The 13,117-nt window shown below is 47.4% G+C and overlaps 2 protein-coding genes across 2 annotated transcripts; one reads left to right on the top strand and one right to left on the bottom strand.

The window, feature by feature from the left end:
- Positions 1–2,622: 2,622 nt before the first annotated feature.
- PTPMT1 (protein tyrosine phosphatase mitochondrial 1) lies at positions 2,623–5,071 on the top strand. The gene is made up of 4 exons (XM_050897897.1): positions 2,623–2,793; positions 2,868–2,948; positions 3,436–3,627; positions 4,925–5,071. The coding sequence occupies exons 1-4, from the start codon at positions 2,623–2,625 to the stop codon at positions 5,054–5,056; spliced, it is 576 nt and encodes a 191-aa protein (XP_050753854.1). The 3' UTR covers positions 5,057–5,071.
- A 79-nt stretch (positions 5,072–5,150) lies between these two features.
- On the bottom strand, positions 5,151–13,074 carry KBTBD4 (kelch repeat and BTB domain containing 4). The gene is given in 5 exon segments (XM_050897896.1): positions 5,151–6,708; positions 6,711–7,014; positions 7,597–7,703; positions 10,249–10,869; positions 13,015–13,074. Coding segments are annotated over 5 exon segments (1,605 nt in total). The 5' UTR covers positions 13,034–13,074; the 3' UTR covers positions 5,151–6,154.
- Positions 13,075–13,117: the final 43 nt, after the last annotated feature.

Below are 13,117 nucleotides of genomic sequence, written 5' to 3'. Positions count from 1 at the left end.
GGATACAGTAATAAGTACACAGTACTACTGTGGAATTCTTTACCATATCTCCCACTGTGAAAGACGGGTAAGTTCTTCTCATTATTGTAGCCATATACGTTCAAAACAAAACTACACCTAACACATAAATCTTCATGTTTTAGTGTTCATGATTTTATGACAGTCACTTTTCAATCGTCTACTTTTCCACAGATGCTGTGCTCCTTTCTTTCGCATGTAAACACAATTTCCTAAGTCTGTATCTATTACTTTGTTTCATATACAAAAAAGAAGCAGATATATAAGGGCAAGCACGTTACTAAGGAGGTAGGATCTGGGACTGATTTTTCTCTAAGGTAACATCAGAAACTTTGACAGGGAAAGGAAAAACACAGCCATCCAAGAGTGATCATTCAGAAAGGGTGAACACACTCCACAAAACAGCGTATACTTTCCCAGAACAAATATGAACAATAATTTTGAAAGTGAGCACAAGCTGAAAGGAACAGTAAACACCTTTAAAAAACAAACAAATCCTTTACATCATCGCATTTTAAAATCCCTATTTAGGGATTTTACTGGTATATACATCTGCACCCATGTCCCTGAGCAGATACAAGAATTGTGCTCCTTCCCTGGGGACTCTTCATCAGCAGGAATGCAACTGAACATATTAAGTTGCAGGATGCAAGCTGCACCCACCTTAACATTTCCTATCTCAGCATAAAAATGTAAGTAGTATTTTTAAACATCTACCACAGCAGTAGTATTTCCAACAAAGCTGCCTCTTAAAGACTTGGGTCCAGACACAACTCTAGGAAGTACAGTATCTCACATTATGCAGAGCTCCCAAGAACATAGCTGAGGGGAAGAAAAAAAATGTGATGGGTTTATTATGGATATGCAGTGCCAAGTCAGTGCAGTAAAATCCACCTGATGAACTAATCTACAAAAAAGCAACAGAGAAGACAGCAAAAGGCACCAGGAGATAATTTAGCAATTATTGTGATCACTAGTACAAAGAGTAAGACTGGAAGGACAGACAGACACACACAAAAAATAAAAAAAAAAAAAAAAATTCGAGACACTCAGAAAGTTCAAGCTCTTGTAGACCAGAAACAAAGGATACTTCAAGATACAAATCCTCACCAAATATTTTTCTAAAACAAGTGAGCTCCTGGTGAAACACACTCAATGACCACACTCAAGCAGTACATACAAGAAAGCTGCAACATTTGCTCCCCGACATCTTCTGGCAGAAGAGAATGCCTGAGCCTTAAAGGTGAAAACGTCTGGGTCACGATTCCTCAGGAATTTAAAGGAGTGAAGGTTCCACACCTTATTATAATGGTGCCTCTCAACTTCCTACTCATAAATAGCCCTATAAAAATCTCATGCTGTTATCAACCTTCATTGCTTCTTCATGTATTTATCATTCATTTTACGTTCAGTCTCTCCTGGTTTTTATATTTCTGTTCCTACTTCATTCCAGTAGTGTCCGTCATGCCTTCTCACACTTGAAACTGCAAATCCTCACACTGTGCTGAACTGCAATTCCCCTGCTTGCACTTCTCGTATACCCGACTTGCCTCTACCCCCTTGTATACCGGTATACGTTTCACTAGTCCAAAAGACAGACCCCTACCGTGCCCCCGACGACATGTAACCGCACCCCAAGTTCCTGGGATAAACGCCCGGGCCGCTCCGCGGCGCTTCAGCCGCTCAGCCCGGCAGGCTGACGGCAGCCGTAGCCCGGGGGAGCGGCTCCTCCGCCCCAAGGGCCGCCCCGGGCCCGACGCAGCCTCCCCCCCCCGCCAATGGCGACACCACCTCGGGCTGCGCTCGCACCTGCAGCGCCCCCCGCCGCCGCCGCCCCGCGGCCCGGCGGCGCCCGAGGCGCTGTCAGCGCTCGGATCAGATACGGCAACCGGCGGCCTCCGGTTCCGGGCCCCGGCGGGACGGCCACTGCCCCCGGGGTGGCGCGCACAGGGCGGCGGCACGGAGGCTCCCCCACGGGCCCCAGCCCCTCCGCGCCGCGGGGAGGAGAGGCGGGCGGGGGGGAGCGAGGCGCCCGCCACAGAGGCTGCCGCCGCGGCCCGGCACGAGTGGCCTCACGGCGGGAGCCCAGGGGAATGTAGGGGAGAAGGAGGAGGAGGAGAAGAGCCGTTACCTGCGCGAGGCGGATCGCGCTCTCCGCGGGCTGGGCTCGGCTCGGCTCGGCTCCGTCCCTGTCCTGCCCGGCCCGGCCCGAGCTCCTCCTGGCGGCCGCCGCCCTCACCTGCCCCCGGGGATCCACCCGCGCCCCGCTCAGCTCCCTGCGCCGCCTCAGGCCGGCTCCGCAAGATGGCGGTGCTTCCGGGACAGACCACGGCGGGCCCGAGGTGGAGGGGCCGGGGCCGCGCGCCTGCCCTCCCCGGCCGGCCAGCCCTTCCGCAGCCCGCCTGACACCGCCCCGCTCCAGCCGCGGCAGCGGCGGTGGGCCCGCCCGGCGCCCCCCGCTCCCGCCCCGAGCCCGCCGCAGGCTCCCCCGTCTCCTCACGCTCAGTGCGCTCGTCCGCGGCGCTCCCCCGCCCCTCGGCCGGCACGGCACGGCGCGGCCCGGCCCGGCCCGGCCCAGCCCGGTGCGGCGCGGCGCCGCCCGCGATGGGGGTGGCGGAGGCGCTGGGCGCCGGTGCGGCGCGGCTGCTCTTCTACCCGACGCTGCTGTACACGGCGGTGCGGGCGCGGCTGCCCGGGTCCCGCCGGCCCTGGTTCCACCGCATCGACGGCGCCGTGCTACTGGGGGCGCTGCCGCTGCGGGGACGCAGCCGCAGGGTAAGGCGGGCGCGGCGGGGCGGGCCGGGCCGGGCGGGCCGGCCGGCAGTGCCTGACGGTGCCTGTGCCCGCAGCTGGTGGCGGAGGAGAACGTGCGCGCCGTGGTCACCCTCAACGAGGAGTACGAGACCCGCTTCCTCTGCTGCTCCGCCCAGGTGAGCCCGGGGAGCTTGCCGGTGCTCCGCCTGGCCCGGCGCAGGTGAGGCTTTAGCTGCCTCCTGCCGTGATCCTGGCAGCGACCGCCAAGTCCTCTGACAGCAAAGACGTGCCTTCTTCGTACCTAAGCTGACTTTTAAGCAGTAAAACGTGAGGATGCAAGTGTTACAGCTACAGTGGCAGAGAGGGAAGGGGAGCATTAAATCCACCGACATCACTATGCAAATACAAGAATGCCTCTTCTTTCGGGACGAGATCCCAGGTCCCCTCCTTTTCTTTAGCTGAACCACATATTTTCAGTTCCCTTTAACTTCTCCTTTCTGATAGGCAGCACTAAAGTTTTCATACATCTGATTTAAAGGATTGACATTCAAAGTCTGCTTACAACCCCACTGAATTTCCCAACTGTCTCAACACGTTCTGGGTTTTCTTTCTGGGAAAAAACCCCAAAAAGTTAACTGATCGAATCTGCTATGTCCGTTTCAGGAATGGGAGGCAATGGGAGTGGAGCAACTGCGTCTCAGCACTGTGGATCTAACTGGAGTCCCCACCTTGGAAAACCTCCACAAGGGTGTTGAATTCATACTGAAACACCGAGCCTGCAGTAACAGTGTCTATGTGCACTGCAAGGCAGGACGCTCCCGCAGTGCCACCATGGTGGCAGCGTATTTAATTCAAGTAAGAAGGATTCTATGCTAAATGGGGTTTATTTTCATACAGTCTGGGTGAATACAGCCAACCTTTACAGTTTGCTTTTGCTCAAGAAGCCTCAGCATGTACAGGTGCATTAATATTCCATGATTTTACAGAGTTTGGACTGGAGACCCATTTTAAGAGAGGTAGATAGCTAGGCCCCAAACTTACATTGCTGTTTTGTAGAATGTGGCAAATGCAGGGTAAATGAACAAGTGAAACTTAGTGTTTGCTGAACTGCAGTCTAAGCTTTCGTTGATAATCTAGTTTATCTTTGCATACCTTGTTCATCTGCGCTTATGATACTGTCAAGATAATGCTTCCTGGCGATGAGATAGTGGTGAAGCTGCAATATAGCTGCCATTGTAAGTAGTCTTTTCATTCATCTGTACGGTCTGCCTCTGCCAGCTCAGTTATTAGCACAGGCACTGGCAAAGATGCTCTGATCTTATGGGAAAGAGAAACTGTTGTTGCAACAAAGCTTTGAAACACGTGGTCTGATAGTATCTGTTGCTGGTTCTGGCAGATCAGTCAGGCTTCAGGAAGCTACTCAGTGTTCTGGGCTGTTAATATGCTAAGTTCTCAACAGGTTTTGAATGATTCTGCCATTCTTAACTCTTTCTCTAGAGGAACAGATTGAGATGGGAATAACAAGTCACTTGTGAGGGTAGGTTCACTGAGCAGATAAACATCCATTTTTTTTGTTCAGATTTTCTCCTTGGTTAACTGAAATGGCGAGCCCTTCTAAGCTTTTCAATAAATAGAATTCAAGATCAAGAGAAGTGACTTTGGTTTTCTGAGTTCCTCTACAGACCCAACTGGGTAAGCCAGCACTAAGAACAAAATCCCACCTGTGGATTCTTCTGTTGTTATTAAGTGCTACCTGGAAAATTTTCCCTTAGTGCTGAAGGGAAAATTTTCTCACTAAGTGCTGAAGTGCGATGGGAGTACTAGTAAAGTTTTAAAAAAATTAAAAAAGCAAGCTGCACTTTAACTCTGGTCTGGTGGGACTAGGACAGGAAACTATTCACAACATGATGGAAGCATGAGTGAGACAGAAAATGGAGGTCCCAGGCAGCAACCAGCCCTCTTTAACTGAGGGACTCATTTCATGAACTTGCATTGACATTCAGGCCCCTCTGAGAGGAACATGAAGTAAACAGAAGGGGCAAAGCAGCAAGTTTTCTAACAACTCTAATGTTGCCTGTAGCCTCCAGGAAGGCTCCATTAACTGGTGCAGGGAGGGAATGGATTTTCACTTGCAGGGTTTGTGCCTTTTCAGCTGCATCACTGGAGCCCTCAGGAAGCAATAGAGGCTATTGCCAAGATACGTCCCCACATCCTCATTCGGCACAAGCAAGTCCAGGTCCTGGAGACATTTCACAGGCACATGATCGCTGGGACAACTGCATAGTGTCAGTAAGAACTATCAAAATCTCTGTCTTGGCTGCTTTAAAAAAACCTTACGTTTTAATGATCTAACAAAGGCTTAAGCATTGTACTTCTTGACCATCAATAAAGAAGTTTTTACATAAATTACAGTAAAGGGGAGGTTGGGCTGTTTCATTAAAGCTTTCTCTCCTTATGGCTAATATCTTAGTTCTCTTGGAGCCCCATAGTTGTTCTCTCCCACACACAATATCAGTGCTGAGCCAAACTGCAATCTACAGGAAGTTCTGTAATATTTGCAGCAAAGGAACAGAAAACTTTGTCTCAGCAGAGACTTTATTCAGATTCTTACCCAAAGGGTTACAGTGCCAACAGAGAGGGGTAGGAGGAAGTGGTCTTAATTCCACCTTTTACCAACACTATGTTATGATTACAGGTGGGGATTCCCTGTACAGTAAAGGAAGCCAATGCTCATAAAAACGATCTCCCTCTTTATGCTAGGTGATGACAGCAGTAAGCAAGTTTCCAGTTTGTTACCACTCCTCTAGGAGAAGTGCTGAATAATGCAACCTACTAAAGGTCTTCGGGTCAGCTCTGGAATCTGTCTGCTGTAAGTATTTCTGCCAGTCCCTCCTTCTGCAATAGGGACATAGGAATGTTTAAATGGGGACATCCCTGGAGGACACAGTGCACATCTAACTCTGTGACTGACATGGCAGCAACACACAGTCTCCCAGGCAGTTAAAGCTAGCAGCCTGGGCAAAGGAGGACGTTGTCCATATGCCATAGGATTTGTTACTGGCGGATTGGTTCCAGGCTAAAAAAGCCATCTGCTGCAGTTTGGGCCTCAAACACAAGCAGCTTATCATCAAGTGATCAAAGTAATAGCATTTACTTCATCTGAAATCTAAGATGCAGCAGTTCAACTTTAATAGTGCTATGTAAAAGAATAGGCCCACAGCCAGAAAGCCTGTACTTCCTCTGCACAGGTATAGAGGATGGGATCTTTACTGGATGTTGTGAGCTCGTAGTAATCGGGACTGGTGCTGAGGGTGGTGAGTGCCTCTGAGCTGCACAGCAGACCACCATTGCTGCCCTTTCTGTGACGGCCTGTTTCTCCCGCTTAGGCCAGGACAAACTGCAGGTTAGTGAGCAGCACTTTGATGCCACTTGTGACTGTTACAACAGAGGTGGCTGGGTTAAGTTTAAAAGTATTTGCATCACCCTTTTTATAGCGGTCACGAAAGACATAGATGCTGCCATTGCAGCTGGCAATTTTCCAGAGGGATGGTACTGAGCTCCAGGCATCTGGCAGGCATAGCCGGGTGAAGCTATCCAGTAGGGGATTATAGCATAGCAGTGAATCCCCCTCAGCTACAATGAACACCACATCCTTGTGTACAGCAGCATGCATGCGCCCCGCAAAAGGCAGTACGTATGGCTTCACGTGGCATTTCTCTGTGTTGGTATCATAGCACTGAATTAGCCGAGAGGGCTTGGTGAAGAAGTCCAAGTCATTTTCCTCCCCGCCCAGCAGGTAAATGACACCATTAAGGTTTACACCTGCAGCCCCAGAGACTGCCACTTCCAACTGGCTGGTCTCTGTCCAGACATTGTCTCGTACTCTGTAATATATGACGGCATTAGAGAGAGTGTCCTGTAGAGTTTTCCCCCCAGTGAATATATTGCATCCTTGCTTGGCACAGAGACAAGGGTGTGTTGGAGCCGGTCACGGGGCAGAGGGGCACACCATTCCCAGTCTATAGTCGCATTGTTGCATTTCCACATGCGTCGTGGAATGGAGCCACCAACGACATAGAGGTCACTACCGTGCTTGCAGGCTGCGGTGATCTGGTGACACAGGCTGTTCTGGCCACTCACACTTATGGAGTCATCATCAGCGCAATGCAGAGAGACAGCGAGTGAATGTGTACGTGACGACTCCTTTCCAATCAGGTAGATGTGAACATTTTCTCCAATCACCTGAGAGAAAGGAGGAGTGTGTCAGCAGAACTGGACCTGTTTACAAACATCAGTGATGCCTAAGACCGAATTTTTCAGCTTAGGACCCACCTGTGGGCCTGAGGTGTGTGACCTGCTTCCCAGGTGCTGCCACCCTATAGCGTTCAGCATTCAGAGCCTCAAAGCCTTTTCAAGATACCATTCATATCTGACATAGCAAAATAGCAACAGACTTCACTGGAACCCAAGTGTCTGCAGTTCAGGTAAAGGCTGGTTACATCACTGATGGAGTAGAGTTATTGTAAGGGGAATGCCAAACTCAGATTTCTGAATGGTCTCTTTGGTAACTGAGCATCTGGTGAAATAAGTTATTTGTGGCATTGCTCCAGTTGCTAGTGAAAGCAGCCTCAGGTTAAATAAAAAAAGCTGTCAGTGGGGTTGCTATTTATGACAATGGAAGTATTCCTCACGAAGCACCATGAATTTCAATGGCATTTGTGTTTTGCGACTTTCAAGTCACACCTGTGAGCAGAATACCTTGCCTTGGGAAGTGCGAAACCAGCAAGTGCTACACCAACCCCAGAACAGAAGGTCTTTTTATACCTTCAGACTCGATCGCAGCGTCTCTGAAAAGCCCGCTCGCTCCTCCTTGTTGAAGTTGATCCAGGTTTCTATGGCAACTGTTGGATTCTGAGAACATGGAACGCCATCTGTGGTTTGGGGACAGAAAGGCATTTATGATACCTAGACAAAGGTGCACGTACTCAGGAACATCCTTTTTCTGCAACTCCCTCCCCTGACTCCCACCACAAACCCTACTTTCTAGAGAGGAAAAAAAAGATACAGAGGTTTATAGATTTTGGCAGGCATGATCAGCACTGCCAGCCAGATATCTACATGAAATTAGTTTGGATAAATATCAGAAGACAGAGCTGCCAGAACTTAAGCACTTTGGATGAGTTTCAACAAAGGAACCTACGTCCGAGAGAAAGAGGGCAGGAAAGAGAACTTACATGCTTTGTGACGACTAAAAATACTTTCTTATTTAAGCATTTAGGCAAAAAGATTCTCTTACTTGAGAATCTCAGCAGCTGCTTTTCTGGCTGGTCCTAGAAACCTATCTAGCAAAAGTCATCTGCAGAAATTTTTCTTCTCTGAGCACTGTCAGACAGCTGACCCTCAAGACTGAACATCTGGTGTTGCTGCTATCCTCTTAACATTTGGAAATCCCCAATGAGCTACTATAGCTTTCTTTAGCAGTGTGACAGTAGGAAACACTCAACAGACTGCATCAGATCTCAATTTGTTTCCAGACGTAATTGGAAGTTTTGGTTATGCCACAAACTACTGCGTCATCGTCATCACTACATTACCTAGAAGATTTTAGGTGTTTACTTCCAGTTTGAAAGCCAGCAATTATGCCTGTATTCATTGAGAGGCTTCCCCATGAAGGCTCTCTGTTTTTGAAGTCTGCTCTCATGACAAACCCTGAATTCAATGATGCTGAAGGCATCAGACAAATTCCAACATTTTTCTCTATACTGGAAGGGAGGAGAAAAAGCGTGGAACAAAAGCAGGTATTTCAACTCTGTTTATTAGTAAAAGGGATTTCCATAAGCTATCCATCACGTGTAGTGGTTAAATGGAAAAACTTTGATTTTGAAATGGGTCCTAGAATGCAACAAAAGGTAAGCTTAATAAATTACTATTTCATGAAATGAATTTTAATCCTTGCCACTAATGGCTTCCTCTATTTAATTCTCCATTAACTAACCAAAGATGCAGGAATTGCAAAAGAAAAAGATTTTCCCTACCAGCAGTAGGAGTATATTTCAGATTTTAATCCATTTGATGAGCTAAGTTTTGGCATAAATATTGAGTAATGTGATTCTATATATGGAAATAGATGATGCATGGAAAAAAGTTTTATTGAACAATTATTTTAATTTAGGGCCACAAACACTAAAGGCCATAGTCCTAAAGCTATGGTTGCTACATGGAATCCCTAGGAAGTTAAGGGTGATTGACCTGTATAGCTTTATTTCATGATTCTAGGAATTTATTTTTTTAATGAACTCACAACTTAGTTTAAAAACTTTAGCTAGTTATCAAAAGTACTCTAATTTTATCATAGGTTTTTTGAGCTATCAGTACATATTCTCAATAGGTTTTTGACTGTGAATTTCTTTAGATGCAATAGAGATAATACAATGCAATATCTGTAAAGACCCTCATATGCATAGCATCAACTTTAAAGGCTATTTTAAGTCTTATGGACAGATTTGCCAGTATTCCGAAGAAGCCAGTCATGGTAGGTTTATTGTTGTAACAGCACATAAAACACATGACACACAAAGTATAGTTATTTACTCATTTACAAAATTATTTAATTAAAGCAAGAAAGGGGCAATCTCTCTGGTCCCAAGTCCAGCACATTTGAATGTATGAGCTTCTTCTACATTCTTGCTTCCTCTAGCAATGATACATAAATGAACAAGGTTGTGACTGCAGCATCATGGAGAGGTTTTCAAGTGCTGGCTGTACCTACTAGGGCAGCAGAGAATCTTTAAGGATTGGTGGCAGCTGGACTAAGTTGTTGATGTGTTGACACGTCCTTCACAACACTGAGTCATTGCATCCATTACTGTGGAAGGCTATTACCTTTACAAGAAGGGTAATTACTGTATTACCTAAGATGTTACAATGCCTCTATTTCAGTCAGCTGAGTGCCTAACCTAAATAATCCTAACAATTATATGCAATTGTTAATAACACTAACATAGTCTAAAAATACGGCTCGTGCTCATGCCTTCTTACAAATGTTGAGTTGTTGCATTACTATGTTAAATGATTACGAACTAAAGAAAAAAAAAGAGTTTCATAAGATGTTCATTTCTGGTAAGGTTTCTTTGTTTTACTTTTAATGCAAACAAAAATACAACAAATTGTTGAACGTTACTAAGTTACGTTTAAAAAACCTGTAATACTTCTGACCTGTTGACTCAGGAACTGCTGGGAATTACCAGCATCCTCTATGTCCCTTTTCTATAGCTTAGATACTTCATGTCCAGTAACAATTAATAGGTTTTTTTCTGATTAAGTTATCCAGAATGTTTTGCTTTGCTTAGCTAAGCCCCTGAATAGACAGTGATTATGAAAGCTTGGATCTTTCCATCTATGTTGTTCAATCCCTGATAGACTCTCTGAAAGTCTCTTTCCACATCCACTTCCTAGCTAGTCTCAAGAACAACTTACCTGTAAGGATGTCTGTCAGCAGGCGGAGAGGCAGGTGCAGGAACTCCTCTGTGTCTTGCAGTTGAGACAAATGTGACTTTGCACAGTGTTTGGCAGCTGTGTAGAGCTCCATGTCACTGTGTTGATCTGCCAACCACATGACCTGCAGACAGTTCCTAACCTGCACCGTACGGGCCAGAAAACGGGAGCACTCTTCAAAAAGGGCAGTCAGCTGGTACATGTCTGCCACTTCATACGTTTCCTGCAACTCCTCTGCCCTCAGCTTTACAGTCCCATGGTAAATATAGTCCACAAGGAGCTGAAAGACGCTCTCGCTAACGTCCTGCAGCTCAATCACCCGGTTGTGGGCCTCCTTTAGGTTGGAAGTGAACATAGAACGAAAAAAGCAACTCTGAGCTGAGAGGACCAAACGGTGCAGCTGGAATTCTTTGCCTTCCACTGATATTGTAACATCAGCAAAGAGCTCATCCTCCAAGCATAATTTCATAATACCCTGGGCCACGCGGCCTGAGTGGGAGCGGTCGGTGAAGGTGTAGTTCACAAAGTAGTTTTCTTCTGCAGAGGAGCCTCCAGTCTCTTCTGATGAGTCCATGGTGCTGCACAGATCAGACCTCCAGCAATCTGTAAAATCACAATAATTACATGGCTTTCTCTCTCCACTAACAAGATTATGCAGTACTTCACGGTACAAGGGAAAATCAAACATATTGGTAAGAGGCCAGCATATTTTAGACTGAATATAAATAGTGCAGCCAGAAACTTCTGCTTGAGCTTCAGAATCTCAAACAACAAACGAGAAGTTGGCATAATTAAAATTATAATATATACCAAACTTCCAGTACAGTGAGCATCACATCCCAGCAGAACTGGGAGACGTGCATATCTTTTCACCACTCATTTCACTGACACAAAGAAATGCAGCAACAGTTATTCAAGTGGAAAGTCCAGCAGCCGCCCTACGAAACTCGCGAAGCCAAAAGAATGTGGCAGCACCATAGCTGGGCTAGATGGAGAAAGGATTACAGTATCATACTAACAAAGAGCACAGACAGCAGTTCATATAATCAGGAGGAGTTAATTACCATCCAAAACCAACATGATGAATCTGTGCTGCGGTATCAAGTAAGGTGAACGTGTTTTTACCAAAAAGATGCACAAGAAGTCTGCCAGACATAACCACCAGTCCTTCAAGCTAACCAAATGAGATAACTGATGGTTATACTCAGTTTGTTAATGTGCCAGACACCTTCAGCATGCAAAATAACCTGTTAGATGTTGTTAGCCACTGTTTCCCAAGTGGGAAGGAGAACTCAATTTAAAAGATAACAGCTCTTAGTAGGTACCAGAGATTGTTTGCAGAGCTCCAAGCAGTTTGTGAGTTGAAAAAGCTTCTGAACCAGAGAAGGACTGCTGTAGAAAAGAGCTCTTTTTTAACATGGCTCTTGACAGCATTAGGAGCAAATAGATGCCCGCCCGCATTCACTTTAAACTTATTTTTACACCTCAACTATCAGCCATGGTGACTGATATCACGAATTTCTTCAACTAATACTGAACACGATTTCCAGTACAGTCTTTCCCAAAGATGAGATTTTTTTTCTCCAGGAGATTGATAGTTACTCTTCCATGCTTTATTTTGTCAAACATGCATTTTCTTACAATAGCTCTGCTTGATACAGGAAGGCTCCCAAGTTCTTTGCTCAAGTTGTGTTCACGGGAAGTAGTGTCTACATCCCTAATTGGCTGAACAAGTCCATCCCATCCCTGATGATGGCCTGCCTTAATTATACCCTTATTGTGATTTTACAATAGTTCTGGCCTGTCTGAAAAGTACCTATACATTAGTCTGTAAGAGACAGGAACTGCAATTAGCACAGAACACTTTGGTACTATTTTTCCAGCTTTACCAAGTACAAGCCTATCCTGCAAACTAGCTCCCCCTTCAGTTAAAGCTCTTGATCCTTACAGTCAAGGTGCTCAGAAGTTGCAGCCCAGAATGCCGAAGTGACCACACAGAGCACCAGGATATGGACGGATGAACTACTCTGCCCTCTTGGCACAGCAGAACCAGCTGCCCCCACTGCCCTGCACAATTTCGAGAGGACTGGAGCCAAGTCACGAAAGAAATGCCAACAGCAGCTAAAGACCACCATAAATCTCAAATTCTTCTTTGTAAACTCAAAGTTCCCCTTTGCATCCATGGCATCTCCTCTATCAAGAAAGAGAGCTGCAGGAACAGTAAAGTGTCCCACAAAGCAAAAATCTTACACTCCATGCATATTTTGCATTACCAAAGCAATGACCTGCCATATGCCAGGCTATAGGTGACGCTGGCGTAACCAACGCCCGTCAGACCTACTTCCTTCCTTGCTCCTGACAGGGTCGCGGATGCCATGACAGCGCCTGGGATCAGGGAACCCAGGTACACCACTGACGGCAACTTCAGGCTTTGGGGACGGGGGGGAAGGAAAGGAAAGCTATTTCTCGGAAAAGTAAAGACCCCCGTTAGAGCCACGCTAACGCTATGAAAACCGCCAGAGAGTTACCTCGCCCCCACAGCGCTGCTTCAGCCCGGGGGTCTGCCAGGGCCCCCCCGCCCTTCACGCCCGCACCCGACGGCGGACGCATCTCCACTGAGCTCGCTGCCTCCGCGTCCGGGCCGGCGGCAGGGCTGCTCCCACGCCCTCCCGCCGGGCTCCCAGCCCGCTCCAGGGCACCGGGGCTCCCCCGGCCCCGACCCCCGCAGCACGGCCCCACGGCACCCACCTGCGGCGCCTCCCTTCATGCCGCCGCCCCGGAGCCTCCCGCCGCCGCCGCCCCGGGGTGCCCCAGCGGCTCCTCCGCGCCCCTCACCCTGCGCCAGGCGCCG

This window comes from Gymnogyps californianus, chromosome 5 (assembly GCF_018139145.2).
Source record: "Gymnogyps californianus isolate 813 chromosome 5, ASM1813914v2, whole genome shotgun sequence".
Taxonomy (NCBI): Eukaryota; Metazoa; Chordata; class Aves; order Accipitriformes; family Cathartidae; genus Gymnogyps; species Gymnogyps californianus.
The sequence above is the reverse complement of the archived record's forward strand: the minus strand, read 5'-3'. Positions and strand labels throughout refer to the sequence as shown.